Below are 24,452 nucleotides of genomic sequence, written 5' to 3'. Positions count from 1 at the left end.
CACTACTAGCTTGCTTGCATATCCTGAAAGGCTGTTATAAGTACATGGGGGGTCCTCTAAGGAGCCCCTCGGTGCATGGGATCATACTTCCAACACTGGGATTTTTGTTGAGGTATGACGCCAACATGTTTGATACCAAACATGACCGGTTGCGGTTAAGCCCCTATATAGATCTGTTGTGAGAGGTCCAAGCACCAACTTACACAGGCTTCAATGGCAGGCCTGTAATCACAGTTTAAGTGAACTCCCGTGGGTGGTATAATACATGCTGCAGCCAATCAGAGACCCCTGGTGTATCTTTGCCCTGGGTACCTTAATATCATATACTAGGGACTTACAAGGGTACATCGGTAGCCAATTGTGGAGGTACTAAAGTACTTAACATGTCAATTTAGGGGAGAATGCACAGTTGCTGGTTCCTGATCAGCCAGATCTCAGCAGACTAGGTAAAAAACACTGACACCAAGCAAAAAGTGGAGGTAACCATGAAAGCAGAAGCTACTTTCCTACAATCAGCGTTTGTCGGCGATGACGTCCGCGACCCCATTGGCAGACCCATAGACTGGGGGAAAGATGTTGCGCTTTTCTCCATCAAAAGGCACCACCCCATCTCTGCTTCACGATTTTTCCAAAATTCCTCCATTGCCCCCAGCTTGCCTCCAGGATTTCCGGGAATTGGAGGGTGAAGGTCCATTTGACCCTGCATACAGACTTTCACAATTAAGAGTCAAATATCAGGAGTCAGGGGAAGATGGGGCACAGGACAATCTACCCGCTTACCTTGAGGGCAATTACTCCTTCTCTGATAATGGACATCCCTCAGCTCAGCTAGGAACAATACCCTTATGAAAACCAAGTGTATGCGCACCATCAAATTCAAGAACTTTCCATATATGTGCCTGTTTCTTCAGTCACAAACTAACGTTTGATGCTAAATATACTACCTATATCAATCCCAGATAATGTACAGGACAGCAACTACTAACAATTGGATGAAGGTGAGCTTCAAATCGATCCGGATGTTCATGATGAATGGGATGATTACATTGTGCCAATGCCACCCTCTCCTACTCCACCAGTAGCTGATTCGCTGCCTGCAGATATCGGTGGGTTTCACAACCTCCTTGAGCGAACTTTGAAGAGCTAAGGTCTTCCTATGCCAGCTAAGCAAACTTAGTGCTTCCTTGTGATTTTAAGGCAGGAACGCAACGCCCCACTTGTGCTATCCATAATGTGGACCTTTTTAGCAGGGAGCCTCAAATTAATAAAGACACCAGCGTCATTTCCAGCTGTCTTTCTGAAGCTCGGCAAAAGTACAACGCGCATGAGAGTTCCCCATCATAACTCATTGGTCATCCTCTACCTGATACAGTCATCATAAAGGCAGCACAGAGAAGAGCTAAGAATCTTTCCTCACCATGCGCGACCCCTCCCGATAAAGGTTTCCAGCTCGATAATATAGGCAATATGTTATCTGCCCTGGTGCTACTTCCATCAGAGTCTCCAACGCCATGGCTATACTGCAGAGATAGGACCGACAGATGTGATCCGATATCTCCTCTTTGTTAGAATATCTTCCTGAGGATTAAAAGAAAGATGCAAAGGACATACTGTTGGAAGGTGAATCGACCTACTCTGAGATTATTGATGTGGCCTTAGATATTTGGTCCCCCATCTTCAGGTAGATAGCTGAAGCGGCGGTGTATAGAGGCCAAGGTTGGCATTCCAGCCAGACGTACAAGCCAAAGTGCTGGATACCGTTCAACGGAGAATACCTCTTTGGTAAACACCTTGATAACGTACTACAGTAGATCAAATCACATACTGACACGGATAAATCGATGGGGAGCTTGCAGCAGAGGAGGTTTCTGTCATTTCACGGTAGGAGCAGAGGCCAATAGCTCTCTCAACCGCAATTAGAGCAGCCTTTTCAGCCCACTTCGCAACAGTTGTTTTGATCACAATATTCGGCTCAGGCTTACTGACCAAACATATCGCCCTCTTAATCTAGAGCATCGGAGGACCGACGCCCAACAGCAGGAGGGGAGTTAACAGGAGACTATGAGAAATCACAGGCCCCTGTTACCGCAGTCCCATGTCAGTTCTTACCAAATCCAAATTCTTCAATCAATGGATCTTCTGACAAATCGGTGTTAAACATATTCCAGCATGGTCATACCCTGGAATTTGTTCAACAACCTCCAAATTGCCCTCCATGGAAGACATTATGTTGTAATTTACCAGTACTCAAAAAAGAAATCAAATTACTCCTCTCCAAACAAGCGATTGAAGAGGCACCGCACGATCAGTGCAAACTGAGAAAAATCATCTCTCGTCCTCTCCAGGTCTCTGGTGTTTCTAGGAGCAATCCTCGATGCAACGCTTTTGAAGGCCTTTTTCCACAGAAGAAAGGATTTCACGCCTCCAGAAAATAACTCAATTACGGTCTTCAAAAAGGTGCGTTTCCATAAGGACATACAAATCCATGCTAGGGATGATGTCGTCCTTCTCGTTAATCCCCAATCACCACGTACACATGAGGCAGCTCGATAAACAGTGGGCTGAATCTCGGGGTTCTTTAGAATACATCATCTCACAAATGGCCTTGGCGATGTCCTGATGGATGGTCAAAGGCAACATCGCTCAGGGTCTCTCCTTTCACACTGCAATACCACAGTTGATAATGACATTGGACGCCTCCAAAGAACAATGATTTAGAGATCCATGGGAAGTGGTCCAGACAGGAAGCATTCCCTAACATAAATCTTCTAGAATTGAAGTCAGTTTTTCTTGGTCTTCAAACCTTCCTGCCAAGGGGTTGGGTATCGCTGGTTCTAGTCAGAATAGACAAAACCACTGCCTTTTTTTATCTGCTAAAACAGGGAGGACAAGGTCTCAATCCCTCTCAGCCCATGCTCAACAAATATGGGAGTGGCTGACAAAATCTCATTAAAGGTGGAGCATGTACCATGAGTCCAAAACAAGTGGGCCGACTCCCTCAGCAGGGTCACCAAGCAATGTAACAAGTGGCAGCTCAGCGAAAAACAATTATAAAATACCTCAACAAAAAATGCAAACTCTGCGCCAGCAGATTTCCTCAGTCAGGGTCTTGAGGGAATGCCTTCCACTTCTCATGGGAAGGAATGTTTGCTTACACGATTCCTCCGATCCCAAAGATTCTACAGAAGCTGAGACGAGAGCTGTGCCAGTACATCCTTATCGCCCGGAAGTGTGCGAGGCAATACTGGTACACAAAGCTGCATCTCCCATTTTGTTCCGGCTGACAAAAGATCTTCTTTTAATGAACCAGGGCCAAGTGGTTCATCCACAGATTCACACCCTCCATTTATCAACCTGGCTCCTCACCATGCTGACTTTGGAGCTCTAACAATTTCTGCCGAATGCAAGTTGGGCCTTGAGAAAGCTCAAGCTCCTGCACTCAAGTGCTACTTGGCAAAATGGAAGAGGTACTGTTCATGTTGTGCGTCAGTCTAGCCACCCTTTCTCCTCACACTTGAACAGTTCTACCCTATCTTCTGCATCTCGCCAAATCAGGCCCAACCCATTCCTCCATTAAGGTCTAGCATCAATCTCCAGGTACAGATGGAGTTCTCTCCAATTGTCCTTGTGGCATTCTAGTAATTTGTCCTTGTGGTCTAACAGGCTCTTGAAGGAGTTTCAAAGGTCTATTCAGAGCTTACCCGCCTATTAAGCTTTCTCCTGTGCTCTGGCAGCTGAACACCGTCTTATTGCAACTCATGAGGTCTCCATTCGAGCTCATTAACAATTGTTAATTAAAATGTCGTACATGGAAGGTGGCATTTCTATTATCCATTACATCTGCTGGGCAATTGGTGAGATTCAGGATTTTACCACAACAGAGACTTACCTACAGTTCCATGAGGACAGATTAGTCGGCACACCAATCCTTTTTTCATTCCCAAGGTGCCTTCAACATTTCGTCTCAATGAGCCAGTGATTCTGCCTTCATTTTTTCCCAATCCCCCAAGCACTGTATGAAATTCTACTTGTAAAGGACAAATACTTTCCGTAAGTCTACTCAGTTGCTGATTTCCTTCTCTGCTCCCAGAAAAGTTTAAGCCTTAAAGTAGGCTAGTATTGTTCGCTGGCTCTCCCAAAATATAGTCTTCTGTCATGAGAAGGCTGGACACCCACTAGCTGCAAAGGTGAAGGCTTACTCAACTCGGAAGGTGGCAGCATCCTCAGCGCTCTTTGCAGGAGTAGCTCTACCTGGCCTCTGCAGTGAACAATTATACCGTCACAAATTATTGCTGCCTGGTGTAAGGCAGATGTAGCAGTCGGTGAGGCTGCCCTGCGAAAACTGTTCGCATAAGGTATGCAGCTATTGAGCTCAAATTTCTCTATGTTATAATGTTTGGTCGTTGTTCACCATTTTTAGTACTTTTATTTTGATTGATTAATGATATACTATCTCTCTTCTGATTTTGTACAATTTAAATGTCTTTGGTTCGACTAATCGTATTTAAGTTTGGATCTCATGGTGGGATGGTTCGCCTTACCTGCCGCCATTAGTCTTCAGATACTACTAACTACTCTTATTCAAGCATGTGAATCCATAAAATATACAGTACTGGAGAAGAAACCAGTTACTTACCTGTACACTATGGTGCTCCAGTATTGATGTATCTTATAGATTCACATGTGAGCCTCCCTCCTCCTAGTTTAGGCTCATCAATTGCCTACCTTTATTTTATTTGCACTCAGTCTGAAGTTGCTCTGCAGGGGATGAATACTCCAGCATCTCGGCTGTCGTAGGCTGAAGTTTGGGTGTATTAAATCAATGTGAATTGTCTACTAACAATTGTTAAATCAGTAAAGTTTAATGCTTTAGCACTGCTTTTATTACTGTTACTGTTGGACTCCCACCCTGACAACGGGGAAGATGAAGCATGTGAATCTATATAAAAAGATATCAATACCGGAGAACCACACTGTACAGGTAAATACATTTTTTTTTACATTTAGATACAGTTCTTCATGCCTGTTTCTGGCTTTGTCAGTACCTTTGTGTTTTTGGTATCTGCGTTCTTGTGCTAAGGTTGTATTTTTTGTTATTTAAAAGGTGAAAACGGGGTGCTCTGTACTGAATCCCAAAGGTTTTTAAATGAGGAACAGCAGCTACCAAGTGATCGGCCTGATAACATAATGGTGAACCTCCTTGAAGAAGAGATTTGCCACGTCAGCCAAGTAAATGAAGTAAACGCTGGTGAAGCATGTAATCTATTGGATGAGAAGTCTAAATCACCTTTAGAATCTCCTGAAACCTCTGTAACTGGTAGCCCTAATACGGAGTCCCCAGTATTGGTTAATGAATATGTACGTACTGACCTTTCTTAAAATCTTTCCCATGTGTTGCATATTTGTTGTTGCATGTTACTAAAGCCATGGTTAACATTCAAGTTGCCTTTTCTTGGAGCACTATCAAGATGAATCTGTGAATTGGAAAGCTACAGATTGTTTCATTTCTAACATAGTTTGCAGCTAGGTCACAGTACAGTCTGTAAGGTGTCTCTAGGTCCTTACCTCACTCCTTCACAAAGTCTTAGTGTTGTGGGGCAGACATTTCAGCTCATTCTAAAAGAAATATGCAGATGGGCCTTCCCTTCCATGATATTGACCAGCCCAGTGGATGAAACCGACATGGGCTAGGGTCCTTGTCTATTATGGGTCATTTGTGTAATGGAGAACAATATTTGCACATAAATGTGTTGGAACTGAAAAAAAGCCACCTGTCTCTTTTGAGTTTCTTTCCCATAGTGTGTCAGAAGTGAAGATTTTATTGAGCAACTAAATTATACATGAGGAACCAAGGTGGCACAAAGCCAAGCATTCTCTCACTTTAGGCTCCGGAATTATATCATCCATACCAGTGGAGCATCTACCTGCGCTGTTGAATGAAATGGCAGAAAGAAGCACGCCACAAATAGGACTGGAAGACATCTAACTCCATAGAATCTTTCATAAGTGGGGGGAATTGTATTCTTTGAACTCTGCTACAATGGCCAGCTATAAATACAAGCGGTTCATCAACAATTTCTGATAACCCCAAGCTCTACTGGAGGCATGTTCAATTATTTGGATATATTTGCATACTCCTTTGTACTCCACCTTCTAGTTTCCACGACTCAGGAGAAGCATGTATTCTACAATATGAGAAGACTTAGGACCTGATTTAGATCTTGGCGGACTGAATACTCTGTCACAACGGTGACGGATATCCAATGTGCCAAAATATAAATCCCATTATATCCTATAGGATATATATTTCAGCGGGCTGGATATCCGTCATAGTTGCGACGGAGTTACCTGTCCACCAAGATATAAATCAGGCCTAAGTCCTCTTCAAGATCTACTGAAACCTCTGTAACTGGTAGCCCTAATACAGATTCTCCACCTAAATCTGAGTTGGATTTGGGCATCTGTGAGAAATTATCCCTTTTTGTGTGGTTACCCCTTTCAAACCAGCACACTCCCATTTTATGTGCTGAATTTTAATGCTTGTTTTTAGACTGCATACTGGGGCATTGCTGTCTAGTGTATGAGCTCTGACCTCTAAAATATGTACAAATTGGCTAATCTCAGAGTTGCGTATTTAATTCTTCTATAAAGCTGTAGTAATTTGTAGTATATTCTATAGCAATTAACCCCATTGCATGGGAAGTTAAATGTCACCTGTGGACTTCAGCATTTATTGAGCCATCTACTCCTTTTAATATTTAGTAAGCCCCTCTATGTAAGTCTTGCAACCCCCAAGGTAGGGTGCATGGTGTTTAAAAGCAGGACGTGCAGATAAAAATACATTTACCATGTCCCTACAGTGACATGGTCCTAAAAGCTATTTTCACTATGGCCAGCTCAGCTGTCCTGTTTAGAAAACCAGGATATAGATTAAAATACTAATCCTGCTTTTTCAGGAATGGGGCAATGTAGAAAAACATATTAAACCACTATTTTAATGGTTATTGAAAATCCAATTCAATTAGCTAAGTCTGATTTATAATAGACATTGAGGAGAAGTACATTTTAGAAAGCTACTCTTTATCTGAACAACTATTTTAGTAGTTATTGAAAATCCAATGGTAGTCTGATTTTTTGAAAATGCTGAGGAAAAGTAACTTTTGGAAAGTTACGCTTTACTTGTATGAACTGTCAGAAGGCTTATTAGTATAAGCCTCTGCCAGCTCCCAGCCTGGTAATAGATGTGAAATTTGTGTGAGATGCCTCCCTGGACAAAACAATAGGATTAATTGAGTGACCAGAGAAGCCTCCTCTGAACTCAACAACATTTTCAGAAATAGGGCTGTGGGCATTCTCTTGATAACACACTGTCAAATCCAGCTTGACTGGTCTCTTGAACCACTTCTAACATGTTGGAGGCACCTAACAAGGAGAGAACAAGATACCAAGACATTTCTTGTGCATCCCCAATATGGTTACTGAAGGACCCTGCTTTTGTCCTACCAGACTTCTGCCTCTGGGTTTGTTGTGGATACAGTTCCAACTTCAAACTTGATTATAGTTTTAAATGTGGGAGGACACAGGTGATTTTCCTATGATACTCTCACGAACACACACTTAGCCTTCAGAGCCCACGTTTAGTCTGGCCAAAGTTTTTCACCATCTTAAAAATGCCCTGCATATAGTGTTGTGGACCTGTTTGCCGTTAGACAAACAAACTACTGGTAAAGTAGGTAGGGTTGCCCCTGGGAACTTTTACTCCATTTGTTAGGGAGTTCCCAGGAGTCACCCCCCATCCACTAGCTGGTGCCATGCTTAAATGTGGCACTCCAAAAAACCTTTATCAGAACACTACTGAACTTGAGAAAGGACACCAGGCTGACTCAATGTGCTGCTCTTGGCATCTGTTGACCCATAAAGAAGAACCTGAGTAGGTCGGAGCCCCCTTTCACTTAAAATCCAAGGACGGAAAGATCCCCAAGTATCATAAGACTGGTCCCCTGGGTGTCTCCAAGAACATAAAAAATCTCAAGAGGACATCCCTGTGAAGAATTGCAACTGGATCTGAACTGAACTTTTTTGTTGCCTCTGCCTGAGAGTCTTTAAGTTCTCCTGCTGGGGGCCTTGGAAGCATGTTCCTAAGGTTATTCTGGGTACTTAATTTCAGAAAGTATTTAAAGTTTTTCTCCTGAGCTTCAAGGAGACTGACGGCAATAAGTATCCGACATGCTGTTCTACAGCATCTGATTAAATTTGAGATTTATCCTATGTGGAGAAAAGATTGTCCACAAAATAAGACTGTCTTTTCAGATTGTGACTTGGAAACTTCTACGAACTTCCCTAGTGGGCCAATCTGCTTGGTGTATCCAACTCATGCTACATCGCAGTGTGGCTCAATTCGCATCTAGGTCCTGTTGTACTGCGAGCTTTGGCACTCTGTGCTTTTTGAGTCTATTTTCACTTAAATCTTTATAAATTCATATCTCTGGTTCCCCTTGTCGGGTGGTTGTCGTTTTGGTGTCATTTGCTTATTACATTTTTCTCTATTTTTATACATTGAAGTGGGGTTTTTACTGTATTGTCTTTTTCAACTTTTTAGATGATTTACACATTTTCAATAAGGTAAGCCTGTCTGCTCTGGGTCTTATCTACGAAGGATTGAGCTCAAGTTTAAGCTACTGAAACCCTTCATTGGAACTAACAAGATGGAGAATGTATTACTTGTGGAGGACACCAATCCACCCCAACTAATAACCCATTTTCTCGCAATCTCTAGGTTTAGGAATGAGTTACAAAATGATCTTTAGGTCAGGCAATTCTGGTCTTTCAAGTAATTTTAGATGAGACCCCTGTAATGGCCGGATTTTCTGCTCAGATGGGATCAGCCCCTAGGGGCCCCTCTAACCCAGCCAGAACGTAACCACATCCCTCCTCAGGACCATCTATCCAGGCACCAGGGTACCTACCTGAGGATGGGAACTCGCAATATACAAGCTCATATTATCAGAAACACCACTAAATCTATAGGGATACTAAGAATACTCACTGATTACTAAGGATATCCATACCCTACACCACACTCATACCTTATAGTCTCGCGGCCACTCAGACCCAGACTAATCTACCCTGGGGCAGATATGACACACAATCTGGCGTGTCTACACACGTGGGTCTGCAGCCCCAGTGCTCTCCTTTTCCAAACGGTCTATAATCCGGCAGACCTCCACGCTGGTAATCCTCCCCAGCGTTCTCATTAACGCCGTATATCAACGACGACCACTTTCCTATGAACACCTTCAGTTTTCTGTCTCTTCACTAAGGGTCTGCTACTACAATAATATTATGGGATAGCCGAATTACTTAGTGTCAACAATTCCCTAGCTCAAGGGCTCCCTGTTCTCCCTATTTATTCAGACTTACCGGATCAGGGGCAGCATCTGTTCTGGCTGTAACATCTGACTAGGAGAAAAAGGTTACCTATGCTTTGGAACAGAAGACGCTGTTTACAGGATTATGGGATGGTGTACTAACTTTATCCCTTAGTTGCAGGTCTCCTATCTCCCTAATTATTCACTATTACTTACCTGATTAGGGGTAGCATCTGTTCAAACAGTAATACCTGACTAGGAAAGGGGATTACCCTCACTGTATGGGGACAAAGATATACACACTATGTGATTGAGTTATTCCTTGATTTAAGCGCTCCTACTCCCTTCTGTTAGAAGACAGGCTAGCCTTATCATAAAAAAACTCATACACACTAATTCACTAATTAATGGGGAAGTTTATTGTAACAATAATAAAGTATACATACACAAAACTATGGGGTCTCTATAACTAGCAGTAACTTTAACACACCGCTGAAAGAAAAGGATTAGACATACAATTTATCTGCGGGGTAACAGGAACTTTTAACACACCGCTGAAAGGGAAAAGATTAGACATACAATAGCCTAGGGAATAAGAACAAGATTAAGGTGTAAGTGTAAAGGGGACTAGTTCAGACTACCTCACCTATTAGAAGGAAGATTTCTCTCTGCCTCTGGTGGGATTAGGGCTCTCTCTGTCTCCCTCCTTCCCCACATCACCACGCCTCTGGTTCAATTGCTCCAGCTGACAGCCTTCTTTGATGCTCTCTGCACTGCTCTCTCTCCTCATCTTCAGCAATCGTCTGCCTTCTTTCTCCATTCCAGAACTGCACTCTATTCTGCAGCTCCAGCAGACATCCTGTTCTCTCTCCAAGCTGAACTGAGCTCCAAGCTGAACTGCACACAAGCTGGAATGAACACTCCTCCTCTCCTGTAGCTCGCTAATATGGATTCCTCTCCCCTCATGGAAATTTCCAACAGAGGGCTGCCTCCTACCGAATTCCTGTGCCAGCTCCCAGGCTTCCACGCAACCGCAGTGGCCAGCTGCTTGTTACGTCTGGGCCCAAGAGAAAAACACATTCCTCGGATAAGAAGCAGTCCTAACCGGTCTTCCTCTAGCACACAAACAGCCTTACTGTAAACTTTACCTTTCCCCCTGAAGCCTCTCAGCTCCATCAAGATGGAGTCCCTCTAGTTCTAGGCCTTATAGGCCTAAGAAGGATGAAATAACCCTTAGCTCTGTCAGAGTACCTACATAAACCATACCAATGTGTAATATAAAGTCAGGACCACAGGATCCAACCTCTACTATAAGAAATAATGACAGGCCAAAGCCAATAGGCAATAGATGGCCTCCTCTCGGTCTAGAAGAAAGGGCTTAAAAGGGCCAACACAAGCTAAGAATACATATCCTAGATGTGAGCAAGATTAAAGTCTATATCACTGCTATAGAGAGCCAAAAACCCTGCCAAGACATTCCACCCTTAGACTTTATTTTGCGAACATCTATAAACAACAACATCCATATAAACAAACATCAACATAATCTATCAACAAATCAAAAACCAAAAAAACTCTCTAAAATGAATGACAACTTAAGGAAATTCCACCTGAAACTTAATGTAGGGAATAGAAATCCAACAACCAACTAAAAACAAATCAAAGCACCCTTGTCTTGAATGCTGAAACATATCTAAGATGTGAACTGATAAGAACAGAAACTATCCAAAGCATCCTCAAACTAAATGTGCCTCAACTTCTAGTGATAACTGGTGAAGTCTAGTGATGTAGGGACTTATGTGTTGAATGAAAACAGCAAGGGGCCTAAATGGGGCCTACCTACTTCGGACAACTTAAGAACTAAATGTGCCTCAACTTCTAATGATAAAACAACAAAGGGCCTAAATGAGGCTTACTGACATTGGTCAACTTAAGGAAAAATTTGGTGAAATCTGAGAAAGAAACATGACAAACGGTTCTCAAGGTCTGGGCAAACATTAATAATAAATGTACTAAAAGACACACCTCCCAGGACAACTTAAAGGCTAGGGTAACCACCCTTGGATCAATCAAAGTGAAAGTGTAATAACAGGAAAATAAAGACAACCCCATTCCTACAAGATAGCTGGTGTAGCACTAAGCATAAAAATATATATAAATGTGATGTATATATAAAAGTACAAAACAGTTAGCACCCAGTTTTCATCACACTGTGGAACACGTGTGCACCACCATTCTTTTTTTTTTTTTTTCATTCCTCCATACTGTTTTGCAGAAAGCAGGAAAAATATAATAGGTGACTGCATCCTAAAAAGCAAAGATAGTACTACATAAACATCAAAACCATGAAAACATTTCTCTTTTTTTTTTTTTTTGTTTAAAAGTGGGGCCTGTTCGTAGTGATTGCAAAGAAAAACATGGGAATAATGCAGGCCAAGGAATTACATAACAAAATCCTTTTGCGGGAAATCGTATCATGATGGATTCTGTCACAAATAAAAAAATGGTATTGGTTTTGTCAAAAATATAAGTCCAATGTCCTAATATTGGGGTTCAAGGCAGTCAATTTTGGGACATCAGTGTAGGTCACCACCCTGCATCTTCTGTCATTTCCTCCGATGCGGCCATCCACCACCAATCTGGTCTGGTTCCATCTTCCAAAAATAATAAACTAACATAAAAACATGAAAGTAAAAAACTAAAATAATAAAGGAAGTGGGGGGGGGGGGCCGACGCACGCACCAACACCACAACCCAGCAACCTAGGACAAGAAAACAAGTATCATTAATCTTGCAAAATAAAATTTTCCATTTAAAAAGCACCCCAAGTGCTTTTCATTGTTGAAAAGAAAATATCCTAATTAATTAAAAACATTATTCTGAAATCAAGAAATAATTAAAACCATATACTTTGAAATTTGTTTGGGCAAAATCTAATTTTTAAACACATCCAGAAGGGCCTAATAATACCCTAATCCTCTGTGAGACAGCCCCTCCCTTCAGAAAGATGTTCGTGCTCAGAGTTTTGAATCTGCTCCAAAAAAAAAAGAAATACGCAGAAGCCAGGCTACAGTGTGAAGTAATTTGAATCACTGCCAAGTGATGATCTCATAGCAGGAGCAGGGCGCTGCCAAGCACTCGGTTCAAGCCTCTCTTTCTCTAATCAGGGAAGCCTGCCCAGGCCTACTGTATCTAACTAACTCCAAGGGCCAAGAGTCTGCCAACTACTCTGCATGTACGAGGATTCCCTATCTGGAGGCAATGAAGCTGTCTGCGCCGACAGCAAGGAAGAGCGAGTTCACCCCTCCCTTACATAAACATTCCGTCCGCGGAACAAAATTGGATGTTAACCAATCATAACAAGACAGGCAGTGTTCGGAGCCTCTAGAGGGATAAAGCCCCCCTTTACAAAACATCTGGTATGAGCCAGGCTAACTTTCCAAGGTCAAACACATTTCCTGGAAGCCAAAACAATTCTGTTCCCAGGCCAGATTCTCTAACTAACAAAAGCTAGCATTTTAAAAATAATTCTGTTACAATGTACTGCTACTTAAAAGCTCCACTTTCTAAAAAGACTTTAGTCTAACTAATTCAGCTAAAAGGCAAGACATTTGAAACATGGGCATTTATTTAGCATGCAGATCAACACACACAAAGGGGCAATTTACTTCTGCACACAAGACTATGCATTTTGCATTTGAAAAAACGAATTATCATGGACTGTTGGGTTTAATATTTCTCTGCACATATATCTATCAGGCAGCATGTTTAGTGAACACTGCTTTTACCGTGCAGGGTATTACCTTTCTATCAACAGATTGTCAAAGTACATAGGCAAGCCTTGTAACTAAATGCAAATTAAACTAATGTAAGGGACACATAGCAATGCGTTAAGATGGTAGTGTGTTATAGTTATCATTTTTAACAATATATTCTGCTCCACCCTAACTATACACACTAGCATCCAAAAAATAAAATATATACTGTCAGCTGTTGAAAGTGAAATAATATTAAAACGACATAAAATGCAGATACAGTTCACCATTGTATTTTTGTTCAACCAGGGGCAACATGTAATATTGCATTGCATCATAATTTAACGTGCAAGCCGTTCAATTCAACCTAATAAAAGTGCCAAATTCATATATTATCAAACAGCCATTTATTTTCTAACTGAGTGGGTTAACTGACATATGCCGGTTTGCTGCATATTAAAACATCCACATTTGAAAAAAGGTTCAGCTTGCATCAGGGAAAATAATAATGAGAACACATTTATTTTAAAAGCACACGGTTGCCTTTCACTAATTAAAAGCACATGTTACCATGCACTATCGGGCAAGATTGATTGTTCTCAACCTGTGATCATCGGAAAACACCGGCCAGCACATTCCTTTCTAGATGGAAAACCCTCAAAGAAATAATTAATAAAAACAGCCCGTAGCGTATACTCTAACTGGGCCATCTTTGTAATATTTCACTCATTTTAAACATGCATTCAAAAATAATTCTCCACACGTCTGTGGATGCATATTAAGTAGCACATTTAAAAGAACACAGCTCTCTCCGTGCAAACCCTTATCTCAATCCGACTGGTTGATTTATAACTTACCGACCTCTAAGAGTCAGACACATGAAGTCATCAGTTCCAAGGCAAACCCACACAAATTCGTAGACGCATTTCAAAAAGAATGTTAAATGAACAGAGCCCTACGCTCAGCACAAGATGTTACCTTTCCTTCAAGAAGCTGACAAAGCACGTAGGCAGACACAGGAACCAATAAAAGTCAAAATCAAACCATCAATCAGCAAAATACTCACGAACTTTTAGAGTCAGCTCAAATAACCATGCATGTTAAACAGCATGTTAAAAGAAATACTGCCATCTCAATTCAAGATATTAACCCTTTGGCAGCTCAAGCACAATCATTCCTTAATGACTTCAGATACATGGGAAAGTCATGAACTCATCTCTCCACGTTTACAGATAACACGTACGCACATCTTCAAAACGTTATCCCCAAGCACCCGAGAGAGATCCAGCTCTCTCCTGCCTAACGCAATGATAACATGCCCTGTCCAAGCCATGACCACATGGCGCTATTCACAAGCCATATTCACAAGACAATAAACAAGTTCAAAAAATGACACGCTTTGCACAAGGAATATATCCAAGGCGCAATTCACAAGGAACACAGCAAATCAACATGAGAACATACACCTCACAAGCCACATTAACATGGCGCTATTCACAAGCCATATTTACAAGAAGCTATTAACAAGGAATTCCACAAGTCATATTACATTGAACACATTTCACATTGCACAGCATAAGCAAACGCAGCAAGCAAGTTAATGGGCAATTTAAAAGCATTTTTTACACACATTTATACAATTGGACCATCACAAAGATGTTACTGGCTCCCTCATGTAATGTCATCCTTCAACCCTGACAGTTCAAACACCAAGATGAAAACCATTTCTTCCACCCTGAATAAACCAAATGCCATGATGTACTGCAATCTCCTCACACTGCAACTGTTCAAGCCCATAGGTCACACAGGCTACATAAACTGCCAAACTACGCCAGATGGAACTGGCGCTCAGGGCACTCCCTCACAGCACATGGGAAACAATCTAAGCACATGGCCAGGTCACACAGGATTCGTAAGATGCCGACTACGCCAGATGTAATGGCCGGATTTTCTGCTTAGATGGGATCAGCCCCTAGGGGCCCCTCTAACCCAGCCAGAACGTAACCACATCCCTCCTCAGGACCATCTATCCAGGCACCTGGGTACCTACCTGAGGATGGGGAACTCGCAATATACAAGCTCATATTATCAGAAACACCACTAAATCTATAGGGATACTAAGAATACTCACTGATTACTAAGGATATCCATACCCTACACCACACTCATACCTTATAGTCTCGCGGCCACTCAGACCCAGACTAATCTACCCTGGGGCAGATATGACACACAATCTGGCGTGTCTACACACGTGGGTCTGCAGCCCCAGTGCTCTCCTTTTCCAAACGGTCTACAATCCGGCAGACCTCCACGCTGGTAATCCCCCCCAGCGCTCTCACTTACACACGGCCCGCAATCTGGCAGACCTCCACGCTGGTAATCCTCCCCAGCGTTCTCATTAACGCCGTATATCAACGACGACCACTTTCCTATGAACACCTTCAGTTTTCTGTCTCTTCACTAAGGGTCTGCTACTACAGTAATATTATGGGATAGCCAAATTACTTAGTGTCAACAATTCCCTAGCTCAAGGGCTCCCTGTTCTCCCTATTTATTCAGACTTACCGGATCAGGGGCAGCATCTGTTCTGGCTGTAACATCTGACTAGGAGAAAAAGGTTACCTATGCTTTGGAACAGAAGACGCTGTTTACAGGATTATGGGATGGTGTGCTAACTTTATCCCTTAGTTGCAGGTCTCCAATCTCCCTAATTATTCAATATTACTTACCTGATCAGGGGTAGCATCTGTTCAAACAGTAATACCTGACTAGGAAAGGCAATTACCCTCACTGTATGGGGACAAAGATATACACACTATGTGATTGAGTTATTCCTTGATTTAAGCGCTCCTACTCCCTTCTGTTAGAAGACAGGCTAGCCTTATCATAAAAAAACTCATACACACTAATTCACTAATTAATGGGGAAGTTTATTGTAACAATAATAAAGTATACATACACAAAACTATGGGGTCTCTATAACTAGCAGTAACTTTAACACACCGCTGAAAGAAAAGGATTAGACATACAATTTATCTGCGGGGTAACAGGAACTTTTAACACACCGCTGAAAGGGAAAAGATTAGACATACAATAGCCTAGGGAATAAGAACAAGATTAAGGTGTAAGTGTAAAGGGGACTAGTTCAGACTACCTCACCTATTAGAAGGAAGATTTCTCTCTGCCTCTGGTGGGATTAGGGCTCTCTCTGTCTCTCCCTCCTTCACCACATCACCACGCCTCTGGTTCCATTGCTCCAGCTGACAGCCTTCTTTGATGCTCTCTGCACTGCTCTCTCTCCTCATCTTCAGCAATCGTCTGCCTTCTTTCTCCATTCCAGAACTGCACTCTATTCTGCAGCTCAGGCAGACATCCTGTTCTCTCTCCAAGCTGAACTGAGCTCCAAGTTGAACTGAGCTCCAAGCTGAACTGCACACAAGCTGGAATGAACACTCCTCCTCTCCTGTAGCTCGCTAATATGGATTCCTCTCCCCTCATGGAAATTTCCAACAGAGGGCTGCCTCCTACCGAATTCCTGTGCCAGCTCCAAGGCTTCCACGCAACCGCAGTGGCCAGCTGCTTGTTACATCTGGGCCCAAGAGAAAAACACATTCCTCGGATAAGAAGCAGTCCTAACCGGTCTTCCTCTAGCACACAAACAGCCTTACTGTAAACTTTACCTTTCCCCCTGAAGCCTCTCAGCTCCATCAAGATGGAGTCCCTCTAGTTCTAGGCCTTATAGGCCTAAGAAGGATGAAATAACCCTTAGCTCTGTCAGAGTACCTACATAAACCATACCAATGTGTAATATAAAGTCAGGACCACAGGATCCAACCTCTACTATAAGAAATAATGACAGGCCAAAGCCAATAGGCAATAGATGGCCTCCTCTAGGTCTAGAAGAAAGGGCTTAAAAGGGCCAACACAAGCTAAGAATACATATCCTAGATGTGAGCAAGATTAAAGTCTATATCACTGCTACATAGAGCCAAAAACCCTGCCAAGACAACCCCATAAACTGTAAGGGCACCTTCTCTTCCAGGAGATCCTCATCAAAGTCATACGCACTAGAATATTCCCGCCATGCGCGGGACCTCGGAAACACAATCATATATGTGCCCCATATATATATATATATATATATCAAACACAAAAAGCGGCGTGTTCCTGCCACTTTTTTCGGCGGGCTCTCGACTGGGTCGCCGACCCAAAAGTATTCAATCACCTCCTGGATGCTTCTCTTTTTTGCAGAAAAACCAGAGTCGAAGCCCAAATAGTGCGCAAAAGGGTTTATTAGGCACAAGGAAAATTACCCTACGCGTTTCGAAGTCAGCCGACTTCTTGCTCACGGGTCGAGATCTAATCCATAGCCATTCCTTTTAAAGTGATACAAACCTATTTTTTGTGTGCATGTGATCAAACAACATAAACAAAATACTGAAAGCGTTACATTGTTGCTCAGTGTTAACCTCGTGGTTCTTATTGAATTGCAGTTCTTAACACAACATTATTACATGTTAAAGCCACATGTTTGTACATAATTATAACCATGTTATTTACAAAAATATTAGGTTTATCCCTTTATAATCCATAAATGCAGCCACATGCATGCATTATCTCCAATTGTTTTTAGATAGATTTTGTAATTGTTTTGCGGCTTGCCCAAGTGGGCATGTTATTATTTCCGGGATGAATCTCATTTCTGATGGTACATTAGTGTTGCCCCAGTGGGCCTGGACATCCATGTTTCATTAACTCCATGGCTGCTAAGGGTTTCCCCCCCCGGTGCTGGGATCCGACATTTACCATTGTTCATGGCGAGCTCAGCTCGTCATGAGTGCAGCTCCGCTGTGCCTCATGACGAGCTCAGCTCGTCATGAGCATGGAAGGAGTTAAAACAGCTTCGTATCCTGCATATCAAAAACAATGGTATTCTTACTTATGCTGTTCTGTGCTGAGTTTGATCACAACTTAAAAACATTTTAAAATCATAAGAAATGGAAACTTATTCTTTTGACGGCTGTCACAGTTTAAAATGATTTACAGTAGTAAACATGTTAACTTTGTAGATGAATTGCCAACTCATCCCCCACATTATGCCCTTTTGGCTGTAAAGTGTCATACTGAGTGATGTATCTGGATTCCAGTTTACGAAGCTCCAGCTCCAGCTTTGCAGTTGTTTAACAAGATTCAAGGGTTTTTTCCATGCAGAAAATGCAAGGCCTGCAGACATAGCCACAACTGCAGAGTACTCAAATTGTCCCCAGATCATGACTCTCATAAAATTAACAAACATCTACACTGTAATACTGATTTTTCAAGTTATGCGCTACGTTGCCCATGCAATAAATTCTATATTGGGTGTACAACTAAACCAGCAAAATTGAGAATACTGGAACACCTCAGGGCAATAAAGAATTTAAATCAGCAATATCTGGTGGCAAGACACTTTGCAGTGGAGCACAAACAAAACCCTGATCTTCTTGAATTTACTGTAATTGACTGCATTGAGAGAAAGGAGAGGGGAGGGAATAGATGGCTGGAGCTTCGTAAACTGGAATCCAGATACATCATTCAGTATGACACTTTACAGCCAAAAGGGCATAATGTGGGGGATGAGTTGCCAATTCATCTACAAAGTTAACATGTTTACTACTGTAAATCATTTTAAACTGTGACAGCCGTCAAAAGAATAAGTCTCCATTTCTTATGATTTTAAAATGTTTTTAAGTTGTGATCAAACTCAGCACAGAACAGCATAAGTAAGAATACCATTGTTTTTGATTTGCAGGATACGAAGCTGTTTTAATGAAACATGAATGTCCTGGCCCACTGGGGCAACACTAATGTACCATCAGAAATGAGATTCATCCCGGAAATAATAACATGCCCACTTGGGCAAGACCGCAAAACAATTACAAAATCTATCTAAAAACAATTGGAGATAATGCATGCATGTGGCTGCATTTATGGACTATAAAGGGATAAACCTAATATTTTTGTAAATAACATGGTTATAATTATGTACAAACATGTGGCGTTAACATGTAATAATGTTGTGTTAAGAACTGCAATTCAATAAGAACCACGAGGTTAACACTGAGCAACAATGTAACGCTTTCAGTATTTTGTTTATGTTGTTTGATCACATGCACACAAAAATATGTTTGTATCACTTTAAAAGGAATGGCTATGGATTAGATCTCGACCCGTGAGCAAGAAGTCGGCTAGCTTCGAAACGCGTAGGGTAATTTTCGTTGTGCCTAATAAACCCTTTTGCGCACTATTTGGGCTCCGACTCTGGTTTTTCTGCAAAAAAGAGAAGCATCCAGGAGGTGATTGAATATATATAAATATATATATATTCACTGAAAAAAACATAGGTTTCACACCAGTTATAGGGGGTCATAAGGATCGCGGACGGACTTGAGTCCGTCCGCGGCCCCTGAGTAGGAGGGAACCTCCGCATGGGCTGCGGAGTTCCCTCCTGTGCAATTAGGATGTGACCGCCACCCTGGCGGTCACATCCTCTATTTTTAACATTGCGGCGGGTGCGGCTTCAAGCTGCACGCGCAGCAATGTTAAAAATGCACGCTTTGCATTTGTATGTAGAAAGTGGCAGGCACCGCGCGGGTGCCTGCTGCTTTCTGCATACAAATGCAGGGGGATACCATAGGTACCCCCCATGTGCACCCTTCACTCCCCCTTCACCTAGGGGGCCCGCAACGGGCCCCCGCAGTGAAGTTACACATGCTTTTCCACAGCGGAAAAGCCGCCGCGGAAAAGCATGTTTCCGAGCACATCCTAATCTGGCTGACGGTGTCTGAAAGACACCGTCACCATATTAGTGCTTTTCCGCCGCGGTTGTAAGCCAACCGCGGCGGAAAAGTCGCGGACGGAAACCAGGACCCACCAGCCATCCTAATGTAGCGGTGGGTCTTGGTGGGTCCGCTGAGGATTTTCCGCATCCTCCAGGCTGGAGGTGGCTTCCGCCGGCCCGGAGGATGCGGAAAAACCTCCATCCTAATCAGCCCCATAGTTAGGAATTAGCATTTAAAAAACCTATTAAATGCAATGAAAAAAACATAAGTTTCACACCAGTTATAGTTAGCTGGAAATTTTACTGACATAAAACCATAGAAATTCCAACGTTATAGTTAGTTGGACTCACTATAACAAGCGCACCTGCAATGCACTGCTGATGACGTCACATATTACATCACTCATGACATCGTCAGTGACATCACTGATGACACCAGCCAGTGGATATGTGTCTTTCTTTAAAATCAATATGTTTAATATTTGTATTTGTAAAGGTTGATGGAAGAATAAATGGTTAAATAAGTGTGTAAATGGATGTTTTAAAAAAAAATGATTGGTTAACTGCTTTATTAAGTGTATTTTATTGAATACATATATTAGCGAGTAACTTTTAAATATTGAAATATATATATCAGTGTTTCACTTTGTGTATAAGCAGCTGCATGGGTTGGTGACTGACTCACTGTTTGTATGTGTTTTGAAGACAGCATATGTGCAGGACTGTATGGGTGGATGAGTGTATATGTGTGTTAGTGAGTGAATGACTGTCTCACTATTGTGTTTTTTAGTAACGACATATATTTTATTCTAGTGTACGTGAGTTTTAATGTATATAAGTGAGTTTATGTGAGAGTCAGAGATTGTAAGAGTTCCTGTTTAAATAAGTATATGTTTATGTAAATGATTGTTTAAGAGAGTAAGTATGTGTAAGATTCCTTAGAAGTAAAGAGGTAGTGTGTGTATAGTTTTATATGCAAATAAATGGATGTTCAATAATTTATTTGCATGTGTGAGTATGTGTGTGAGTAACTTTTGGATGACTGTCGGTATATAACAGGATGTATAGATGTATCACTACATATGATGAGTGAGTATATGTATGAGTGGCTATATAGAACTGTTGGTAAATGAGTCGATGTGTATATAGATGGTGGAATTACTGAATTGGTTGTTGTAACTGGTATGGGTATCTCCATTTTTTTAAAAATGTTAGTTTCTATTTTTTAATATCTATTTCAAGGATGACATTACACTAAAAGGAGGTCTGTCACTCTGTCACAAGGATGGTGTCATCAGTGATGTCATGAGTGATGTCACTGACGATGTCATGAGTGATGTAATATGTGACGTCATCAGCAGTGCATTGCAGGCGCGCTTGTTATAGTGAGTCCAACTAACTATAACGTGGAATTTCTATGGTTTTATGTCAGTAAAATTTCCAGCTAACTATAACTGGTGTGAAGCCTATGGTTTTTTCATTGAATTTAATAGGTTTTTTAAATGCTAATTCCTAACTATAACTGGTGTGAAACCTATGGTTTTTTCAGTGAATGCTAATTCCTAACTATATATAGGGCCTCAAACCTATGAAATGTAATATTTTTTATAATGAATCCTATATTGTATATTTATATAATACTTTTTTTTTTTGTGTGTGTTTTTTTTGCCCTGGTGCGCGCCCCGGTGTGCGCACTGGAAAGCGCATTTTTTCGGAGCGCCCCGGGTCGCGCACCGGTGAGCGTCCCGTTAGCGCTATTGCCGCGAACGAAAACATCATGGCGTATCGCGTAGCTGCGTCCGCGTGATACGCACGGCGTAAGCGCACCCGGAAATACTCGAGCGAATACGATCGCGCAACGTAATCATGTGACGCGCTGACGCGACGCGCCCCCGGGGGCGCGTCGCGTAAGCGTATCGGGTCATGTGACCTAAAAATAACTTTTTATTGGTGCAGAACAGTTTTGGTTTCTAAATGCTGAAAGCCCAGGTCATGTGACCTGAAAATAACACTTTTCATTGGTTCAGGACAGTTTTTTTTTCAAATGATGAAAGACCCCACCTTTTTTCCTTATTCTGACTTTGTCCTTTGACTGAATAAGACCTGTTTGGAGATCTAACTGAAATATTTTGTACTTTAAAATGGCTACAGTAGCAGCAGCAGCTGGAGCATCTGCACCACCACCACCACCACCAAGAGGACCACCACAACATTACATTAGTGGTCAAGAAGAGGAGGAGGAGGAGGAGGAGGAGGGGAGAAGGTGGCTGCCAGAAGACAATACCCCATACAAGCCAAGGCAGCACATTGTATGGAAGTTGTTTTCTATCCTAGAGGGCAAGAAGAAAGTCAATGCGCCCAAGGTGACTTGCCAAATCTGTGGCATCGAACTTTCAAGGGAGAACCCTAACAAAAAATATTCATTTGGTAACAATACCATGATTAGACACATGCAGCGCAAACATCCGAACAACTATGCTGCCGCAGAGGTGGGAGAACTGGCCAGTAACCCTCCCCAATCTTCAACCACCACCTCCAAAAGAAAGCAACCCACTCCATCGGGACCAGAGACAAGGGAGACGATCCCTTGCATACATCACGGTTTGGGGAATTCAGGATCACATGTATTTTTTGTGGTAAGGCCATCTCCTATGGTGAGCAGAGCATAAAGCTCATCCTCCTTGCTGGTGACAACCACAATTGCCCTAAAAAACCCTAAGTTTTTCCTGATTTTTTTTTTTTTTTTGCTCCAGTTGAGCCATTTTCTATTCCCTGTTTTTTGTTTCTCCACATGAAAATAACAAAAAATATATAAAATAGTTCATAAAAGCCAAAAAAAGTACAAAATGTTCAAAAAAACATAAAAAAATATAAAACAACAAAAAGAAGAAAAAAAACAGTTCTTTTTAGAACTACCTGCAATTTATAAAAAAAAGCTGCATTTTTTAAAAACACTATCATTCTTTTTTACCCATGGAACGCTTCCCGGTACGCTCCGCGGTGCGTGTACCGGGCGCTCCCCCGCGCAAATCAAATTTTTTTTTTTTTTTTTGCCCCGCGGAGCCCTTTTATAGCCCCCACATCGTCAACCTGACGACGATCGGCGTCGAGATGTACCAGCCATCCGCCGTGGTCAACCCGGTGACGATCAGCGTCGAGATGTACCAGCCCTCCGGCGTCTTCAACCCGGCAACAATCGGCATCGAGGAGCAGAGGCACTCCGCCGACGTCAGTACGACGTTCGGCGTCGAGAGCAGGTTCCCCTCCGTTGTCGCTAGTCCAGCAGCAGACTACGTCGAGGCCTCCGTCGTTGGTAGCACGACGTTCTGCGTCGAGGATGAACACTCCTCCGCCGTCGTCACAGAGGCTTTTGACGTCGAGGATGGACACTATTCCTCAGTCATCTTGACGACACTCAACGTCGAGTAAGAGGAGTCCTCCGCTGACGTCTTCACACCAACGTTCGGCGTCGAGGCATAGACATCCATCTGGTCTGGAGCGGAGTCGCTCTCCGTCGATTCAACGTCAAGTAGAAGAGAGTTTCAGACGGCTTTAAGAAGTGAATTCCTATCAAGACCAGTCACTTCGGACCGGAGATCGACGTCTAGGGGACGTTCCGGATCGACGTCGAGGGGCTCACGCCAGGCATTGAGACCTGCCTCGAGAAGGATCGGTGGTATTGGTGACTGAGTCTGCATCACGCAATTCGTCTTCTCACTCCTCCAGACAGCCTTCTTCAAGACCAGCCTCTCCAACAGCCAGCAGTCCTGTCCATCAGTCTCCTTCTCGAAGGGAGACTTCCTCTGCTGTGCAATTGTCCCCGAGTTGGCTTCGCCCCGTGCACCACTGGAAGGATTCTGGTGCTGCAAGAGGGATGCAGGACTATGCCCGTCCTATCCACAGGCCACCTCTTCAGAGACTGGTGCAAGAAGTGGACAGGGCGAGTTCCCCTAGGAGTGGAGGACGCACTGAGAAATCCCATGGCAGACGGCGGGACAGATCCCGTTCTCCCAGAACTGACAGATCGAGGGGAAGAAGGCACAGTGTCCATCGCAGAAGTAGGAGAACACCATCTACTTCTTCTTCTACCCACTCGTCAAGGAGGGATTATTCCCCTACTTTAACAGACAGTCCTATCTCTAGGATCTCTCCGGTAGATGACATCAATACCTACCAGGAGGTACTTCAGAGAGGGGCCCAGAAACTCTACATAGTGATGTCTGTCCCTCAGGTAGCAACAACTGTGATCTTCGAGACTCTGCACCAAAAAGCGGCGTCCCGTCCATTGCTACCCTTGGTTCCAGGGATTCTTGACCCTGTGATCGACACTTTCCTGTCTCCAGCTACCATCAAAGCTGCTCCACCTCGAATACAGAAGTATAAGCGAGCTTCTTCGGATCCTATCTTTGTGAAGATGGATCCGCCTGCAGGCTCTGTAATCGTTGCTGCAGCACGGAAGACACATACTGTTACTGCCTCTTCCTCGGTTCCCCCCGATAAGGAGAGCAG

General features: G+C 42.7%; 1 protein-coding gene across 8 annotated transcripts in view; it reads left to right on the top strand.

The window, feature by feature from the left end:
- PCM1 (pericentriolar material 1) overlaps window positions 1-24,452 on the top strand; it is a 1,333,387-nt gene that overhangs the window by 1,241,567 nt on the left and 67,368 nt on the right. For all 8 annotated transcript variants that reach the window (XM_086962572.1, XM_086962571.1, XM_086962570.1 and 5 more), the window contains one exon: window positions 5,105-5,358. In XM_086962572.1, the coding sequence (XP_086818698.1) occupies window positions 5,105-5,358 (254 nt within the window). The remainder of the gene's footprint in view (window positions 1-5,104; window positions 5,359-24,452) is intronic.

Source organism: Lissotriton vulgaris, chromosome 3_1, assembly GCF_964263255.1.
Source record: "Lissotriton vulgaris chromosome 3_1, aLisVul1.2, whole genome shotgun sequence".
Lineage (NCBI taxonomy): Eukaryota > Metazoa > Chordata > Amphibia > Caudata > Salamandridae > Lissotriton > Lissotriton vulgaris.
Note: the sequence above shows the minus strand (reverse complement) of the source record. Positions and strands in the feature narration are given on the sequence as shown.